The sequence below is a fragment of the Chrysemys picta genome, chromosome 3 (assembly GCF_011386835.1).
Source record: "Chrysemys picta bellii isolate R12L10 chromosome 3, ASM1138683v2, whole genome shotgun sequence".
Classification (NCBI taxonomy): Eukaryota; Metazoa; Chordata; order Testudines; family Emydidae; genus Chrysemys; species Chrysemys picta.
Window position 1 is genome coordinate 141,916,509 of NC_088793.1, and position 20,266 is coordinate 141,936,774.

Genomic DNA, 20,266 nt, shown 5'->3' on the forward strand with positions numbered 1-20,266 from the left:
GGGCATGGGGAAGAGCCGGAGCAGGGGCTGGAGCAGAGCCCTACGCAGCTGCGTGCTTTGCCTATGGGTAAGGACGGCCCTGCCCTCACCTGCACTCCGATCATCTGCCCCCTCTCTGGGCCTCTGGATAGGGCTTGCTGCAGCCCATTGAAGTCACTGGGAAGATTCCTATTGATTTCAGTGGGCTTTGGATCACGCTCCCGCTCCCTATGCCAGCATCTTTTCTTTTCCCTAGACAATCTTTGGACCAAAAACCCGGTTACCACTGGAGATGGGAAAGTATATAAAGGTGTCAGAAGCTCAGTAGGAATATTTAGTGCTGTGCTTCATGCAAGGGTTAATACTAAAATGTGTGTTAGTCTATAGCAATAAAGGGCAGAGAAATAGGAATTTTAAACAGAAAACCATTATTTCACAGAGCACCTTTGCAGCACAGGGTCAACCTGCTCTTCAACAGGATGGTTTTAAAATATGAGCTGACCGAGAAGAGGCTAAGGAAACACAAAAGCTCATCCACCAGTTGAAAGGCAAGGATCTAAGTGGAAGAAGTGACAGGAGGAAGGATGTTCGGAGAACAGAGCTCATGGCAGGAGGTCTGTAGTCTGTTCCTGGCTGGCTCCTTCACATATTACCCATGTAACCATGAGCAAGTCGCTTATCCACTGTACAAGAGTTGCTCTGTCTCTACAATGGGATAATGGTTCTTTATTCCCTGACTCACAAGGCTGTTGTAAGGATTAATTCATTAATATTTGTAAACCACTTGTAGATCTTTGGGTGGAAGATGCTCTAGACAAAATATGCACTCTATCATTTGTGATCTAGATAAAGAGAATCCTCCCTATGGTACTCATATGGTCCCCATTACCTCAGTATATTACCACCTCACAATCTTTAATGTGAAAGCAGCAAAGAGTCCTGTGGCACCTTATAGACTAACAGACATATAGGAGCATGAGCTTTCGTGGGTGAATACCCACTTCTTCTTCCTGCATCCGAAGAAGTGGGTATTCACCCACGAAAGCTCATGCTCCTATACGTCTGTTAGTCTATAAGGTGCCACAGGACTCTTTGCTGCTTTTACAGATCCAGACTAACACGGCTACCCCTTTGAATCTTTAATGTGTTTATCCTCACCATTATCCCCATTTTACAGGTGAGAACTGAGCGCCTAAGTGACGTGCTCAAAATCACATAGGAAGTCTGCAGTGAAGCAGGGGCCTCAACCCAATTCTCCTAAATCCTTGGCTAGTGCCCTAACCACTCAGTGCCTCTTCTTCCTTTCTGAGTACCTCTTCTTCTCCTGAGTATCAGACAAGAAATGTGACAAGAGGGTCGAGGAAGTGTTATCAGAGTGCTCTCTCTATGTAAATAGTTATTTAATAAGATAAAGTGCCAGTAGATGGTACTCAAGAATATGTACCTTAATTCCTGGGTTCTGTGGGACCAATATTATGCACTAGCAGCTTTTTTATACTAGGTCTTAACAGGAAGAATGCAGGGGAGGGTATTTCCACTTCTAGGAGAACCAATGTGTGAGAACCAATGACATGAGTGAAAAGAGATTTGACAGCAGCAAAAATAAATTTATGGAGCTGGGAAGATACCTGAAGTAGGGGTCAGAGCAAGTGAGCTTGAAAATTATTATGGTGTCCCCTGAAATGTCCACTCCTCCTCTGACCACACTTCCAAGATGCTCTTACACTGGAGGTTGCAAGTGGGGGCAGTGCAAGTCCATTCAGCTGCCCTTACATCGTGTGGGGAAGCTCCTTACCTCAAGGGCTGCACATAATTCAGAACTTAGGCCTGGGGTATTTAGGAGACTACCAGCCACACATACCAAGAAAATAACGTAGAGGTGGATATGTACGGCATGTTGTGGAATCTATGGCACCACATGATGCTCCTTAGTAGTTTCACTTGCATAGTCAATAAGAGAGGCAATAGGTGTGACGATGCGGTTCTGGCGGGACCCAACTGAGAGTGCCAATTCAGGATAAATCACTTAAAACAGGGAAGTCACAGACCAAGGCTGGGGTTTTTCCACCTCTAAGGCAAACCCAACCAGTCAGACTAAGAGGACTTTGGTCTCACCCCACTGGCTAACCACAAGTTTCACAAGCAATTCCCTTAGACATTCCAGTTTTCCAGTATCAGAGGGGTAGCTGTGTTAGTCTGAATCTGTAAAAAGCAACAGAGGGTCCTGTGGCACCTTTAAGACTAACAGAAGTATTGGGAGCATAAGCTTTCGTGGGTAAGAATCTCACTTCTTCAGATGCAAGTAATGGAAACTAAAATCTAAAGGTTTATTTATAAAAGGAAAAAGATAGATATGAGAGTTAGAATTGGTTAAATGGAATTAATTACATACAGTAATGGCAAAGTTCTTGGTTCAGGCTTGTAACAGTGATAGAATAAACTGCAGGTTCAGATCAAGTCTCTGGAATACATCCCCAGCTGAGATGGGTCCTCAGTCTTTTGTTCAGAGCTCCAGTTAGTAACAAAGTCCCTCCAGAGGTAAGAAGCAGGATTGAAGACAAGATGGAGGAAAGGCATCAGCCTTTTTATAGTCTTTTCCAGCTGTAAGAACATCTCTTTGTCCTTACTGTGGAAAATTACAGCAAAATGGAGTCTGGAGTCACATGGGCCAGTCCCTGCATACTTTGCTGAGTTGCAAGGTGTATTTGCCTTCTCTCAATGGGTCAATTGTATAGCTGATGGTCCTTAATGGGCCATCAAGCAGGCTAGGCAGAGCTAACACCAACTTGTCTGGGAAGTTTCCAAGAAGCAGAGCATAAGTTTGAAATACAGACAGTATAGAGCCAATATTCATAACTTCAACTACAAAACTGACACACACATATACACAGCATAATCATAATCAGCAAACCATAACCTTGTCTTAGACACCTCATTTGACCCCTCTTTATACAAGATTTGGTGCCACTACAGGACTTTGGTTGCAACCATGTTCTATATGGTCCCAGATTATATCAATAACATCGCAATAGGATTGAGACATTGTGGTATTGTATAAGTTAGGATATTCAGAAGGATGGGTGATTGCTCTTTGTTATGCCCCTGAACCTTAAAAACTTTTGTAAATCTGGTCCTAATCAGGGGCGGCTCTATGTTTTTTGCCGCCCCAAGCACGGCAGGCAGGCAGCTTTTGGCGGCGTGCCTGTGGGTGGTCTGCTGGTCATGCGGATTCGGCGGCATGCCTGTGGGAGGTCCACCGGTGCCACGCCATCGGCGTCCCCGCGGCCAAATTGCTGCCGAAACTGTGGGACCGGTGGACCTCCCGCAGGCATGCCACCCAAAGCCGCCTGCCTGCTGCCCTCACAGCGACTGGCAGGATGCCCCCCGCGGCTTGCCGCCCCAGGCACACGCTTGCTGCGTTGGTGCTTGGAGCCACTCCTGGTCCTAATCTACCAGTGCTTGTCCTAGTAGTATCTGATTGTTCAGTCCTCAGGCAAAAACTACAAGGGTTGGTAAGCTTATGAAGGCATAGCAACTTGGAAGGAGCCTACAAGCATTCCATAAAGTCAAAACACTAAATGCAGTCTTATAACTCTAATACCTATTTTAACAGCACTAACACACAGGTAAGCCAGACTGGTTTTCGGCTATGCATTTGTCAGTGTTCAGTGAGGCCTCAGGCCTTAGCATGAGCGGACACTCCAAACATCCAGCTTTGAGACTATTGTAGCTCCTTTCACTTTGAGGAGGAAGTCACCCAATGTTGGGGAGAATAGATTGTGCTCTCACGACTGCTTCATTAAGTCGTTTAAGAGCCACACAGATTCATATTTTTCCATTTTTCTTTATAACTGGTACCACTGGGACACACCATGCTGTTGGCAGGACCGGCTCTAGGCACCAGTGTCCCAAGCATGTGCTTGGGGCGGCACTTCTCAAGGGGCGGCATTCCAGCCCTTTGGGGCGGCATCTTTGCTTCAGTGGCGGCACTCCGGCTTTTTTTTTTTGCTTGGGGCGGCAAAAAAACAAGAGCCGGCCCTGGCTGTTGGCTGAGATTTTTTCAATTATTCCACTCTGTTCCATTCTCTTTAACTCAGTTTCCACTTTATGAAGCAATGGGATAGGAATCTTGCGCGGTGTATGTACACTATATGGTTCAGCATTGTCTCTTAAGGTTATTTATATTAGGTCTCCTTCCAAAAGTCCAGTATCACCAAATACTCCAAGTTCTTTCACCTTTCTCACTAGGCCCATCATGTCTTCCATGCTGAAGCTGAGAAGGTTGTTCAGCTTTGATCCTTTGATCATGTATACCTGGAAAAGCTTTTGTTTTTGTAAGTTGTTTCTGTGGTGAACTGGCCCCTGCAGTTCACAATACCTCCAGGGCTAGTCAGGGTATGTCAGGTGATTTCAGCTCCGGGAGAAGTGAAGATGATTATAAATCCTTTCTAAGATGACTGTCACTTCTGCTCCTGAGTCAATTTTAAAATCAATAGTCTTCAGTTTCACCCTCCAGGCAGGCTCTGTGTCATCATACATAGGGTGAACAGACGTCCCGATATTATCAGGACAGTCCCGATTTTAGGGAACTTGTCTCGCGTCCCAACCTTACATTGGTCGGACGCACTTTGCCCCGATATCGGGAGGAACGTGGCAAGCCAGCGCCATCACCTCTCCTCCTGGGGGGCCCTGGATCAGTGCAGCTGAGCTCCCGACGCGGCAGCGCCAGCCCGCCGGCCGGCAGGAGCCTGCAGAATGCAGCCCTAACCCAAGCACACAGAGGCTGCGAGGAGGTCTCCTCTCCGCTGTGTGCTGCAGCGGGACGGGGCTTGTAGATGTTGGCAGCGGGCAGCGGGTGCCGGGGGGGGCAGAGAGCCCCCGTTCTCCCGCCCCCGCCGCCCCCCTCAACCCAACCCAACCTGCACAACCGTAGGAGCCAGAGGGACCTCCCCGCTGGATGCTTCCTGGGAGCCGCTCCAGGTAAGCACTGCTGGGACTCACCTGGCCCCCTCTGGCAGGTCCCTCGGGGGGGCCTCCTGACCAAGCAGGTGTGAAACCTGGCGGCCAAAGGGGGTGACTCCCGGGGGTAAGGGTTCGGAGCGAAGCTGCGGAGAAGGGAACGGGGCGGGCTCAGGGAGGGGAGACCAGCACCAAGCCACTTGCCTTTCTCCCTGTCTGCAACAGATTTGGGTTTATCTTTATATTAAGGGGCGAGTCACACTCCAACTCAATCTGCAGTGAGCACAACTCCTGAGTAAGAACATGAAAAATTTTATATCATCACTTCTTGGAGTAGTACTATGCTATGAAATTTTACTGTGACCTTATGAAAATGTCTATTTGAATCTGTCTCTTGAACTGAAATATTGCACTACTGTGTATGCTACATTTCTGAGCTTGAAACAAAACCACGATAAATTTGCTCTTTTAAAGGAAAACTAGAGTGATTAGTTCCAACACCTTGGATAGCTATATAAATATTTATTAGACAAGAATATAGCAAAATTACTTTTCTTCAGAAATAACTACCATTCTTTCCTTGGCTTTATAGCTCTGATATTAATGACACCTAAAAAGATTGAATAAAACTTTTATTCCTGACTGGTTTTGAAGAATTCTGAATGCAAAATGTTGGTCACTTTGTGGCTAGGTGGATTCTTCCAGGTTTCAGGAATCCTCTCAAATACCGCATGGCCAAAAAAGTCACCCAAGTAGTAGTATGTTGATGCAGTCTCTGGATTCTAGCAATATTTTTGTTTCACCTCAGAAATAAAGTACAAAAATACATCCGATTTTTACAGTAAACATTTTGTAAAAGGTTTCAGAGTAGCAGCCGTGTTAGTCTGTATCCGCAAAAAGAACAGGAGTACTTGTGGCACCTTAGAGACTAACAAATTTATTAGAGCATAAGCTTCCGTGGACTACAGCCCACTTCTTCGGATGCATATAGATATGCTCTAATAAATTATGCATCCGAAGAAGTGGGCTGTAGTCCACGAAAGCTTATGCTCTAATAAATTTGTTAGTCTCTAAGGTGCCACAAGTACTCCTGTTCATTTTGTAAAAGATTTCACATAGATATTTTAAAAAATATTTATAAAAAGTTAAGTGGCATAAAATTCATCAAATTGTATTTGAGTAAGTATTTTTAAGATCACCTAACTGTCTTAGTGCAATACTTACCATTTTGGCTTTCCTGGGTTGAGAATCTCCCTTCACATACATAGTTAGCTTTATAAATATATTTATGTAACCCTTCTGCCCATCTAAGTTGGCAGCAACAAGGGCTGGGTTCTGTATCTAGGGGTTCCGTTTCAATAACACAATGCAAAACCGGCTCGAGCCCCCACCCAGTGACCTGGGACAATTACATACCACCCCCTGGGCGCCTCTAAGAGGCAATACTTCCCCTCTCGCAAGCACGGAGTCTGAGTGTAACAGAAAATGTTTAATAACATGAGGTAAACAACATCAGCATTAAATTGGAAAAACACCACAAACAGGCTTCATGAGCAAAAAACCCAGCCCAGCAAATTGGACTGTGTCCTTTCCCTTTGGTTCTTGAAACCAGCAACCCAAGGATCACCAAAGTCCCAAAAGTCCAACAACCCCAAAGTCTCTTGGGTCCAGCAACACAAGGATCGCCAAAGTCCCAAAAGTCCAACAACCCCCCCCCCCCCCCAAGTCTCTTGGGTCCAGCAACCCAAGGATCACCAAAGTCCCAAAAGTCCAACAACCCCCCAAAGTCTCTGTCCCTGGTCAGTGCAGTCCCAGAGTTCAAGCCGGGAGGGGGGGGCATGCAGGGTGTTAAGGGGCACCTTACGTGATCCGAGGCCGACCGGCTGCCTCTCCGTGGGGTTCCGCCGCAGCCTTCTCCACGAGCCACTCCACTCCACCAGCTGTCCCGTGAGCCGCTCCCGCCGTCCACGAACTGCTCTGGCAGCTGCTCCGCTCTGCTCACCAACCTGTGAGCCGCTCAGCTCCACTTCAGCCGTTCCTTGGGCCGCTCCCACAAGGCTCCGCTCTGCTCACTGCTTCTCCAGCCACTCCACCCTGCTCACCGACCTGTGAGTCGCTCAGCTCCAACCGTCCCGTGAGGCTCCACTCTGCTAGCGGCTCCGCCAGCCGCTTAGCAATATAGCTTCAGGCTCCCCCACTAGTTAACACAGTCTCAGTGATCTCAGCTCTTAATAAATTTAGCTCTTTTGTGATTTCAGCTCTGGGGAGCCCCAGTGCTAGTGCACCATTGGCCCAAAGTGAATTCAGCTCAGCAGCCTGTAAATAGACTCCTAATGGAATCAAAGTTAGCTCTGACATTCAACAGTGGAGAGAGGAAGTAGTGCAATTGGTGTTTCAAACCCTCAAAGAGGGCCCATACCATCAGATATATAAATACCTGTTCACATCCTCTCTCCCTTCACTGGGTTTTGTAACCCATGCCCCTTGTCAAGCAAGTGCTACTTAGGTAATGGTGAAGGACTCACTCAGTCCTTCTGTCATACAACAGTTCCACTGGCCTTGATTCACAGAATCAGGGTAACAAAACTTTATTCTTCCTGCCCCAATAACAGAGAAACTGGGGATCCCACACCAGCCAAAGTAACCACTTTGAGTTGCTGTTGTTTCATGCCAGGCGAGTGGGTGTGCCTATGCAAACCAGATCAGCCCCTGGAGTTCTTTTCCACACGTGCCATAATTCACCACCAGATGTCAGGGTAGAGCTCATCCTGACTCTGCTTACATTTAAAAACACTTGGATTATAAGAGCAAGAATAAAATCCCTCACCTAGTGCTCTTTGATTAAACCTTAATTTCCAAAATATTTCCCTTTATGTATTGGAACAGTAATAATGGTTTGCACCACTATATGTCCAGACAGTTACATCACACTCATCACTATATCTTTAAACATGTATAGCATTTTTCTTCAAAGAATCTCAAAACATTTTACAAGGTTTATATCCTCACAATACACCTGAGAAGTAGCTAAGCATTATTAGGCCTGGTCTACACTAGGAGGTTATGTCGAATTTAGCAGCGTTAACTCAAATTAACCCTGCACCCGTCCACACAACGAAGCTATTTATTTCGACATAGAGGTCTCTTTAAATCGATTTCTGTACTGCTCCCCGACGAGGGGAGTAGTGCTAAATTTGACATGGCCATGTCGAATTAGGGTAGGTGTGGATGTAATTCGATGCTAATAGCTCCGGGAGCTATCCCACAGTGCACCACTATGTTGACGCTCTGGACAGCAGTCCGAGCTCGGATGCTCTGACCAGCCACACAGGAAAAGCCCCAGGAAAATTTGAATTCCTTTTCTGTCTGGCCAGTTTGAATCTCATTTCCTTTTTGGACATCGTGGCGAGCTCAGCAGCACTGGCAATGATGCAGAGCTCTCCAGCAGAGGTGACCATGCAATCGCAGAATAGAAAGAGGACTGAGCGGGAAGTCTTGGATCTGATCGCTGTGTGGGGCGGTGAGTCCGTGCTTTCAGAGCTGCAATCGAAAAAACAGAATGCGAAGATCTACGAGAAGATCTCCAAAGCCATGACGGAGAGAGGATACAGCCGGGATGCAACGCAGTGCCACGTGAAAATCAAGGAGCTGAGACAAGGGTACCAGAAGACCAAAGAGTCAAACGGACGCTCCGGATCCCAGCCCCAGACATGCCGTTTCTACGAGGCACTGCATTCCATTCTAGGTGCGGCCGCCACCACTACCCCACCACTGTCCGTGGACTCTGACGATGGGGTATTGTCGACGGCCGCTTCCTCGGAGATGTTCGCGGACGGGGAAGATGAGGAAGGAGATGAGGAGGACGAGGCAGTCGACAGCGCTTTCAACGCAGATTTCCCTGACAGCCAGGATCTCTTCATCACCCTAATGGAGATCCCCTACCAACCCTCCCAAGGCGGTAACCCAGACCGTGAATCAGGGGAAACATCAGTAGGTAAGTGTTTTAAATATTTATTTTGAACAGAATAGGAATGGTATCTTAACAATGGGTTTTTCATGATTAGTTTGCCCTAGGCAAAGTTTACTTTAGTTTCTAGTCCTTGCCAGTGCAGCTACTGGAAAAGTTTGTCAACATGTCTGGTTTTGCATGATTAGTTTGCCCTAGGCGCTTTAGTTTTTAGTCCTTGCCAGTGCAGCTACTGGAAAATTCTGTCAATATGTCCGGGGATAGAGCAGAAAGCCTCCTGGAACATCTCCACGAAGCTCTCCTGGAGGTATTGTGAAAGCCTTTGCATCAGGTTCCTGGGGAGAGCGGCCTTATTGCGTCCTCCATGGTAGGAAACTTTTCCGCGCCAGGCTAGCAGCAAGTAGTCCGGGATCATTGCCTTGCAAAGCATTCACGCAGCATGCAGTCTTTGTCTCCGAAATCCTCATTAGAGTAATATCACTCATGGTGACCTGCTTTGAATTAGGGGAATGTTAGTATTGGGACTGATTGCCTGTTCCTTTACATAACTGTAACTGGTGGTTTACAGCCATGTGGTGGAGGCGTGACAGGGGCAGCATGCAGGGATCTTTCCCGGAGACAGCCGCAAGGGGGTGGGACAGGGGCAGAGTTCATGCTGGCCAGATTGCCGTCAGCAGTAACTGGCCAACGCTAGGAGCATTGCTTGGAACGTGAAAGGAGGGCACTGCTATAAATTAAGCTTTAAGCAGCCAAAAGTCTACGGCTTACCATGTCTGCCTGCTAGCCAAATTCCGTTGTCCGGCCCCGCTTGTGTGATCTGTACAGCAAGACCCCAGGCACTCAACGGGAAAGCCGAAAATTCGACCTTGTACTGAGTGCACATGTGATAGGTGCTGTGCATGGTCTTGTTCACAGAGAAAGACTATATTCATTGTTCACAAAACTGTATCTTTCTGAGGAATTCACTCCCTTTTTCCCATCCCACAGCTGCGAGTGTCTCCCGAGCTACCCCGGCATCCCCCTCCCAGAGGCTGGCGCAGATCAGGTGACGAAAGAGAAGGACATGGGACGAGATGTTCTCAGAACTTATGGGCTGCTCCCGAGCCGAGGCGGCACAGCAGACCCAGTGGAGGGAGAACATGTTGCAATGCCAGCGATCACACAGCGAACGGGAGGACAGGTGGCGGCAGGAAGACCAGCAGGCGACTCAAACGCTGCTTGGACTAATGAGGGAGCAAACGGACACGCTCTGGCGCCTTGTAGATGTTCTGCAGGACCGGAGGCAGGAGGACAGAACCCCGCTGCATTCTATCTCTAACCGCCCTCCCCTGCCACAAAGTCCCATCCCCTCCTCACCCAAAGTCCCAAGAAGGAAGGGCGGCAGGGGCCGTGAAAACAGTCACTCCACCCCTGCGGACTGCTCAAGTAACAGAAGGCTCTCATTCCCAAAGATTTGATAAGTCCTTTCCTTCACTCCAAAAGCACCTCACTAAAGCACCTCACTCAAGCCCCATCCCAGTTTCATCCCCTAACTGTGTAGTTGTTAATAAAAAATATGTTTCTGTTAATTACTGTTTCCGTCATGTTCTTTTAGAGGAGAGTGTGTTTGAAGCGGGGGTAGGAGGTTGGTAACTGGAGAGGACAGTCACCTTTACCAGGGTACAGACACGGGGACAGGTTCAGCAGAAGGTCACACACACATTGCAGTCACTAGACACCCTGGTCAGTCTGGGAGGTGGTTTTCATGTTCTGGGGGGGGGGCTATGTGAGTTTGTGGTGGGGGTGGGCGGTTACAGATCTTATGCAGCGGTCCTTAGCCTGGATGACAGAGCCACGCAGCAGGGGATCTGTAACCGCCCTCCCCCGCCACAAAGTCACATAGCCCCCACACGCAGAGTCCCGAAAAGGAGGGGTGGCAGGCTCCGTTGAAACAACCAGTCCACCACTGCGGACCACTCTAGGAGCAGGAGCCTGTCATTCCTCAAGTTTAGAAGCGTCCTTTCCATCACTACACCCGTTCCCCACCACAGTCTGCGTCTCAGTTTCAACACTTTACCACGAAATCCTTAATAAAGAAAACAGTGTTAATGAACAAAGTTTCATTTATTTTATTTTTAAAGGTGTGTTGGAAGGGGGAAAGGGGGTGGTAACTGGAGAGGATAGTCAACATTAACTGGGTAAAAAAACGGGGGCAGGTTCAGCTTCTGAATTAACAAACTTAATAGTCACAGGTTACCCTGCTCACTCTGGAACCTAGCTTTCAAAGCTTCCTGGATGCACAGCGCGTCCTGCTGGGCTCTTCTAATCGCCTGGCTGTCTGGCTGGGTGTAATCAGCAGCCAGGTGATTTGCCTCAACCTCCCACCCCGCCATAAACGTCTCCCCCTTGCTCTCACAGAGATTGTGGAGCACACAGCAAGCTGCAATAACAATGGGGATATTGGTTTAGCTGAGATCAGAGCGAGTCAGTAAGCTTCTCCCCTTCAGAGGTCCAAAAGCACACTCCACCACCATTCTGCACTTGCTCAGACGGGTAGTTGAAGAGTTCTTTTTCAGTGTCCAGGGCACCTGTATAGGGCTTCATGAGCCAGGGCATTAGCGGGTAGGCTGGGTCCCCAAGTTTGACTATAGGCATCTCCACATCCCCAACAGTTATTTTGTGGTCCGGGAAGTAAATACCTTCCTGCAGCCGTCTAAACAGACCAGAGTTCCTGAAAACGCGAGCATCATGAACCTTGCCCGGCCATCCGACATTGATGTTGGTAAAATGTCCCCTATGGCCCACCAGTGCTTGCAGCACCATTGAAAAGTAGTCCTTTTGGTTAATGTACTGGCTGGCCTGGTGGGCCGGTGCAAGGATAGGGATGTGAGTTCCATCTATAGCCCCACCGCAGTTTGGGAATCCCATCGCAGCGAAGCCATCTATGATCACCTGCACGTTTCCCAGGGTCACTACCTTTGAGAACAGTAGCTCAACGATTGCGTTGGCTACTTGCATCACAGCAACCCCCACGGTAGATTTGCCCACTCCAAAGTGATTCGCAACTGACCGGTAGCTGTCTGGCGTTGCAAGCTTCCAGAGGGCTATGGCCACTCGCTTCTGGACAGTCAGGGCTCCTCGCATCCGGGTGTCCTTGCGCTTCAGGGCAGGGGACAACAACTCACAAAGTTCCAGGAAAGTTCCCTTCTGCATACGAAAGTTTCGCAGCCACTGTGATTCATCCCAGACCAGCAGCACTATGCGGTCCCACCAGTCCGTGCTTGTTTCCCGGGCCCAGGATCGCCATTCCACAGCATCAACATGACCCATTGCCACCATGATGTCCACGGCGCGGGGTCCCGTGCTTTGTGAGAGGTCTGTGCCCCTCTCAGACTTAATGTCCTCACCGCGCTGCCGTAGCCTCCTCGCCCGATTTCTCAGCATCTGCCTCTGAAAAAGGTGGATGATAAGGTGCGAGATGTTGACAACGGCCATAACTGCAGTGATGATCGCAGCAGGCTCCATGCTCACAGTGCTGTGGCATCCGCGCTGTCAATCACCAGAAAAGTGCGCGAACTGATTGCCCGCCGGCGCTTACAGGGAGGGAGGGCGGGAGTGACGGTTGAATGCCGACAGTTACCCAAAACCACCCTCAACACATTTTTTGCCCCAGCAGGCATTGGGGGCTTGACCCAGAATTCCAATGGGCAGCGGGGATTGCGGGAAGTGTGGGATAGCTGCCCACAGTGCACCGCTTCCAATGTCGATGCTTGCCCCGTTAGTGTGTACTCACAAAGTCGAATTACTATCCTTAGTGTGGATACACACGTTCGACTTTGTAATATCGGTTCCACAAATTCGCTTTAAGTAAAATCGAACTACTCTCGTAGTGTAGACATACCCTTAGATCCAGTATCCCAAGCACAAAGGGGCTAGTGAGAGGCTCTGTATTACTGCTGTATTACAAAGAATAAATCATAATTATACAGATGGGGAAAGGTAAAGTAATTTCTCCAAGACTACATAATAAATCAATGGCAGAGCCAGAAATGGATTTGTGGAGCCCTGATTCAAATTTCCCTTTTCTAACCACAACAGCCACTATTGGGGGTGAGGGTTTGCCTTATGCTTTCACTTAGAGCTTGTGAAAACAAAAACCATTTCTCAAGTTTGAAACCGAATGCAGGAATCAGAATATGAAGATCCTAGTATTAAAATTTACATTAGAAATAGTCAAATCTCACTGGTTTAAATTGTCCTAATAGCACAGGAGATGCAGTTTTATCATAAGTCTTGTGATATTTGGTATTTTGCTTAAGTTCTGATTTGTTGAGGGTCCTCCTTGGACTACAGGACAATCTTAGTTTGCATTTTTTTTAAAAAGTAAGTTTCCAGCCTATAAGTTTGTTGGATGAAAAACAAGAAACAAACAAACAAAACCTTTAAGATCTAATCTCTAAAGGCTCCAAAACCAGCAGGCAAATAAAAATATTTTTTTCTGTTCTGACACAGGTCAGCAGAGAATCTGAACTGGCAACAGAAAATGGGGCTCCCAGTAGAACAATAATTCTTTACTCTTGCTAGGAACCCGTCAGTGGATTTTGGGAAATAATGTTATTCAGTCAGTTAGTCTTTCCTGGTGTACTGCACGCATTGGTGATGTCTAACTAATAATAATTAAGAGCCGAGTTTATTTCATATAAATTGTGTCCAGCGCCATAGATTCACTGGCTGTATAATATTAAAGTATCCTTCCTAAGTGTAATCCTTCTGCCCATCTAAGTTGGCAGCAACAAGGGCCGGGTTCTGTATCTAGGGGTTCCGTTTCAATAACGCAATGCAAAACCGGCTCGAGCCCCCACCCAGTGACCTGGGACAATTACATACCACCCCCTGGGTGCCTCTAAGAGGCAATACTTCCCCTCTCACAAGCACGGAGTCTGAGTGTAACAGAAAATGTTTAATAATATGAGGTAAACAACATCAGCATTAAATTGGAAAAACACCACAAATAGGATTCATAACACAAACCATGAGCAAAAAAACCCACCCCAGAAAATTGGGCTGTGTCCTTTCCCTTTGGTTCTTGAATCCAGCAACCCAAAAATCACCCAGAGTCCCCAATGTCCAACATCCTCAAAGTCTCTTGGGTCCAGCAACCACCCAAAGTCCCAAAAGTCCAACAGACCCCAAAGTCTGTCCCTGGTCAGTGCAGCCCCAGAGTAAAAGGGGGGGGGACACAGGGTGTTAAGGGGCACCTTACGTGATCCGAGGCCGGCTGGCCGTCTCTCCATGGGGTTCCGCCACAGCCTTCACCACGAGCCAGCCCACTTCCTGCCGTCCCACAAACTGCTCTGCTCTACAAGCTGCTCCGCTCCGCTCACCGACCTGTGAGCCGCTCCAGCTGTCCCAGCAAACAGCTCCGCTCACCGTTCCTTGGGCCGCTCCAACCGGCCCCGCAAGGGTCCGCGCCGCTCACTGCTCCTCCAGTCGTCCCCACAAATTGCTCCGCCAGCTGCTTAGCAACATAGCTTCAGGCTCCCCGACTAGTTAACACAGCACTCAGTGATCTCAGCTCTTAATAACTTCAGCTCTTTTGTGATTTCAGCTCCTAGCAATTTCAGCTCATAGTAGGGGAGCCCCAGTGCTAGTGCACCATTGGCCCAAAGTGAATTCAGCTCAGCAGCCTGTAACTAGACTCCTAATGGAATCAAAATTAGCTCTGACATTCAACAGTGGAGAGAGGAGGTAGCGCAATTGGTGTTTCAAACCCTCAGAGGGAGCCCATCCTCTCTTATCTGCATCTGAAGAAGTGAGGTTCTTACCCACGAAAGCTTATGCTCCCAGTACTTCTGTTAGTCTCAAAGGTGCCACAGGACCCTCTGTTGCTTTTTACATCCTCTCTTAATTCACTGGGTTTTGTAACCCATGCCCCTTGTCAAGCAAGTGCTACTTAGGTAATGGTGAAGGACTCACTCAGTCCTTCTGTCATACAACAGTTCCACTGGCCTTGATTCACAGAATCAGGGTAACAAAACTTTATTCTTCCTGCCCCAATAACAGAGAAAACTGGGGATCCCACACCAGCCAAAGTAACCACTTTGAGTTGCTGTTGTTTCATGCCAGGCGAGTGGGTGTGCCTATGCAAACAAGATCAGCCCCTGGAGTTCCTTTCCACACGCGCCATAATTCACCACCAGATGTCAGGGTAGAGCTCATCCTGACTCTGTTTACATCAGGAAATAACAGGAGGAGAGAGAAACCAAAAACATCTGTGTATCACAATAGGGAACTGAGCAGTTTCTTTGTTACTGACTGCACCAAGATGTGACTGTTCAGGGAGCATGGGAAAGGAATGCATCTGAATAATTAAAACTAATAGTTTAGCTTTGATGTAAAAAGGTGTGGATGACTACAGATGCACTGCACTTCAGGCTCAAGAAAATGCTGATAGATCTGAGCCTTAAGTGGCTTACCCAAGGTCTGTGATGGAGCAGGGAAGCTGGGTCTCCCAAGTCCTATGCTAGCACCTTAACCACTGCACCCTCGTCTCTCTTTTATATTTCATCCTAATCTGTGACTCTCCATATTTTCATTGTCTGTCATTAATGTAATATTCTTCTAAACAAGATTATAGTAGCGCAGTGCACTGAAGTAACTGCCACCTCTTTTTTTAACAACACACTCTCCGCTAATGATTTCTACAGGCGCCATGTCACTCTTCTCATCGAATGAAATGTTGCTCAGATTGATGAAAGGGCAACAGATATGTAATCTATTAATTTACAATATTTGGCTATGAAGAGCTAGATTGTGCCTTTATAACTCAGTCCTGAGTAGATACATAGAGCTGAAACACCCCATGGGAGCTCAGCAAGGGATTTCACCATGGGGACACACAATCCATCCGTGAACTTCCAGATAAGCCTGCTACCCCTAGTCCTGTGCTTAGCCTGCTCTAGTCCTTCTTCTTCTCTTCCTTTGAGGAGATTTATCTTCCTAGGGTGTGCACAGAGGGATCAGTCTCTGTGGTCCCTTAAATGCAGTGACTATGGCTGGCCATTTGGCAGGGCTTCATTGGGGAACGGTTTTGTGCCTCCACCAGCATCCCCCCACAAGGGCAAGTTGCAGTCTGGTCTTAAGCAAAGCTGTTAATTGGACAAATTTGTGTTCAGTTACTGGTAATAGTTGAAGGCCTGATCCTGCAAATGCACATGTGAGTAACTTTACTCCTGTGAGTAGTCCCACTGAAAGTCAGTGGACCCACTCACGGTACTAAGCACTCTGCCCCTAGGTCTTAGTCACTATAATGTCCTAAGTGGGCCATAAGCCTGCGCCTTCCAGAAAGTCACTCTAGGCTTTAGTGGTGAAAGGACTAGCTAGCTATTCTGTCTGTTTTTAGAACTAGAGGTCACCAAATTAAATTAATAGGCAGCAGGTTTAAAACAAACAAAAGGAAGTATTTCTTCACACAATCAGTCTGTGGAACTCTTTGCCATAGGATGTTGTGAAGGTGAAGACTAAAGAAAGGAAAGAAAGAGACCAGCAGAATAAGGACAGTGAACTTCAAAAAAAGCAGACTTCACCAAACTCAGAATTTGTAGGGAAGAAAATGGGGTGGGAGGAAATCTTAAGAGAAGTAGGAGTTCAGGAGAGCTGAGGGTTTCTCAAGGAGACAGTATTAAAGGCACAATGGCAAACTGTCCTGATGCATACAACACACAGTCAACCTGTGAAACTCTTTGCCAGAGGATGTTTTGAAGGCCAAGACTATAACAGGGTTCAAAAAAGAACTAGATAAATTCATGGAGTATAGGTCCATCAATGGCTATTAGCCAGGATGGGCAGGGATGGTGTCTCTAGACTCTGTTTGCCAGAACCTGGGAATGGCCAACAGGGGATGGATCACTTGATGATTATCTGTTCTATTCATTCCCTCTGAAGCACCTGGCATTGGCCACTGTCAGAAGACAGGATACTGGGCTAGATGGACCTTTGGTCTGACTCAGTATGGTCATTCTTATGTTCTTTTCTCTGGCATAGCCCTGGTCTACATTTAAAATTTAGTTCGACTTAGATCTCTTCGAGGTGTGAATTTTTCACACCACATAGTGCTGTAATTAAGCCAACCTAGACCCTGGTGTAGACACGGCTAGGTCGACAGAAGAATTCTTCCAGTAACCTAGCTACCACCACACTGGGAGGTGGTTTACTATAGTGATGGAAACCCCCCTTCCATTGATGTAGAAAGTGTCTACACTATGATGCTGCAGCAGCAGAGCTGCAGCTACATAGCTGTAGCACCACTCCCGGCAGTGCTTACTTGAGGTGGCTTCCAGGAAGCGGCTGGCAGGTCCCTGAGGTAAGTGTCAGAGGCTGCATCCTCCTCCCCAGCAGAGTGTGTGCAGACCGGTCCACCTTGCTCATGGCAGAGCCAAGGAAAGGAGGCACCTGCCTCTGCACATGCTGATTCTACACAGGGCAGGCTGGGGCTGAGCACTGCTAGGCTGTTACCCACATTAGCAAGCAGGGATTGCACCTGACAGCATACATCTGCTTAATGTACAATCTGGACACCATTGTCCCGATATTCAGGTAAAATTTTGCATTTGGTAGTGAAATAGAAAATTAGTTGATTGGGAATGTCCTATTAAACCCAACTGTGATCAGTTATCTACTGGCATTTTTGTTTTTTCAGGTAGTTTTCTGTTGTAACGCAAATTTACGGTAGTTTACAGTTCTGAACCACAGTGCATACAGTAGGACAAACTACAGTGGGCACGTAATAACACGTAAGAAGCACAGAGACTGCACAGTTCTTTTCAGTGGCTAGCTATCTAGCTAACGGTCTTCAACCGAAAACCCCACCTGAAATGGCAACGGCAAGGAAGGAGCCAACTACCAAAAAATAAAAAAGACAGTGCAGATATAGGACAGAATGGGAAGCCACTTACACCTGGATTCGGAAATCCTATGAGTGTGATTCAAAAGCCTTTTGCAAAGCATGCAGGAAGGAATTTACCATTTGCCATGGCAGTGAGTCTGATGTTAAGCATCATGCTGAATCAAAAAATCATGGACAAAACACCCAGACTCACAAGAGCAATACCCTGGTCTCACATTTTTTTCAGCAAACCAAATGAATCCTTCAATAACAAGGTTATTGCTACTGACCTAACTCAAGTTTACCACACAGTAGTCCATCAACACTCCTATCGCTCATGTGACTGTGAACTTAAACTGGCACCTACCTTGTATCCAGATTCAACGATTGCAAAGCACGTCAGCTGTGGCTGGACTAAAGCGGACTAAAATGTGCTGTCACCACTCTCAACAGAATTTTTAGCAAACCAGATGGTCCCTATTTCTCAGTTGCCACAGATGCATCTAATAAGGGCAATGTGAAAACTTTCCCCTTATCACTGAGATACTGGACACCTGAACATGGGGTCCAAGATAAACTGTTAGATTTCTATGAGCAAAGCGAAGAGACCGCAGAGGCAATAAGCAACACATTACTTGAAAAACTTGCGACACACAAACTAGACCGAAACTAAGTGTCTTCCTTCTGTGCTGATAATGCAAAAGTGATTTATGGAAAGCGACAATCAGTGTACCAGAATTTAAAAAAACAAAATGAAAATATCTTGCCAGCAAACTGCTCTGCCCATGTTGTGCACAACGCTGTGAAACATGGTAGCAATACCCTACAGGTTGACATTGAAACTCTGGTGATTAAGATGTTCAATCATTTCAGCAATTCTGCTAAGAGAGTAGCAGCATTAAAGGATATGTTTGACTTTGTGGATATGGAGTATGCCACTTTACTGCGCCATGTTCCGACGCGCTGGTTGAGTCTTTTCCCAGCTGTAAACAGGCTTGTAAATATGTGGCAGGCTGTTAAGTCCTACTTTGTTTCTCTGGGCAGTGAGAAGTGTCCAAAATTTCTATGGATGCTGTTCTCGGACAGGGAAAACGGTGAACAAGGTGAGGGGCCTAGCAAAGTTGAGGTTCATCTGTTTTTCCTCCAGAATGTCCTGAAAATCTTCAATGATACTGTGCTCTGTTTGGAAAATGAGAGTGTGACAGCATGTGAAGTGTATGCCATAATGAATACTCTGAGAATTAAACTTCAGCAACAGAAAAATGACATATTCTTTGGCTCCCAAGTTAAAAGTGCATTAACTGAGATGCTGCCTGTCACTGCTACATGTCTCCAGAAAGACTTCATGAAATTTTACGATGTGTCGATCCTATATTTGGAGAAATGGTTTGATTTTTCAACAGCGGGCTACTTGTTCAATACCCAGTGCTTGAACATCAAAGTTAATAGGGTATTCGAATTCAAGGATCTGTCTGCAGCCGTGACAGCTGTACACCTTCAGAAAACAGTGGATCTTGATCAGCTCTATGATGAGTACTGTATCATCAAAGACATCAACTCCAAGTTGGAGCCTGGAAACTATTCAGTTGGGGAACTCTGGTCTCAAGTGCTGAGAAACAAGGACAGTAGCACTGAATTCCTGAACATGGCAAAGCTGGTGTCTTACGTGCTCAGTATGCCCGTAAGCAATGCATACTCAGAACGTGTATTTTCAATCATGAAAGGTGCATGGACTGATGTCCGGAATTGAAGTAGCATAGACTTGGTGCGGAGTGAAACCCTTGTCAAAATGAATTTCCAGATGAGTTGCATGGACTTCTACAGCTTTGTGATTGCCCAGAAGCAAGTTATGGCTATGGCAAAGTCAGCCAAAAAGTACTAGACTTCTGGCATATCTGAGAGATATGCAAATTGGGAAGTTGATTTATTGACTGAATAAAAAACCCGGCCCTTTACCCCTGTTGTTTGTTTAGTGTACAAATAAATCTGTATGTTTAAATATGTATTACGACTAAATCTATAATTTAGACTCACTGATTCCAGACCTCTGTGATGTAGTTTGCTTCAGCTGTCAGTGGCTGAAGCTGGGGCTGGGGCTGAAGGCAGGACTGGGGGCCTCCCCGCTGTGACTGCGGCTGGAGCCAGACCTAGAACTGGGACCCTTCACTCCCCTGCCCTGCAACTGGATCTGACTTTGAAACCAGAATCCTGCGCCCCGTCTTGCAGCTTCAGCTGGGGGCTGGAGCCAGAGCCCTGTGCCCCGGCCCTGTGGCTTCTACTGGGGGCTGGAGCTGGGGCCATGAGTCCTTGCCCTGTGGCTTGTGGTGCGGTCTGCAGCAGGGGCCATACAACCCCTCTTGCAGCTTCCTAGGGCCCCCTCATGGCTCTGTGCACCTATGTCTGTCGTCGTCTCTCTTCCCCTCCCCCCCCCGCTCGCCCAATGTGTCCTGATATTTCACTCTTGCGATCTGGTCACCCTACATCACACATAATAGATC

General features: G+C 47.2%; 2 protein-coding genes across 2 annotated transcripts; both read left to right on the forward strand.

Annotated features, from left to right (window-relative positions):
* The first annotated feature begins 418 nt into the window (after nt 1–418).
* Nucleotides 419–19,771, forward strand: LOC135982437 (uncharacterized). The gene is made up of 2 exons (XM_065589181.1): nt 419–593; nt 17,583–19,771. The coding sequence occupies exon 2, from the start codon at nt 18,625–18,627 to the stop codon at nt 19,516–19,518; it is 894 nt and encodes a 297-aa protein (XP_065445253.1). The 5' UTR covers nt 419–593; nt 17,583–18,624; the 3' UTR covers nt 19,519–19,771.
* LOC135982438 (uncharacterized) lies at nt 6,742–10,291 on the forward strand. Its single transcript, XM_065589182.1, has 2 exons — nt 6,742–8,932; nt 9,893–10,291. Exons 1-2 carry the CDS (start codon nt 8,365–8,367, stop codon nt 9,952–9,954), a joined length of 630 nt encoding a protein of 209 aa, XP_065445254.1. The 5' UTR covers nt 6,742–8,364; the 3' UTR covers nt 9,955–10,291.
* Nucleotides 19,772–20,266: the final 495 nt, after the last annotated feature.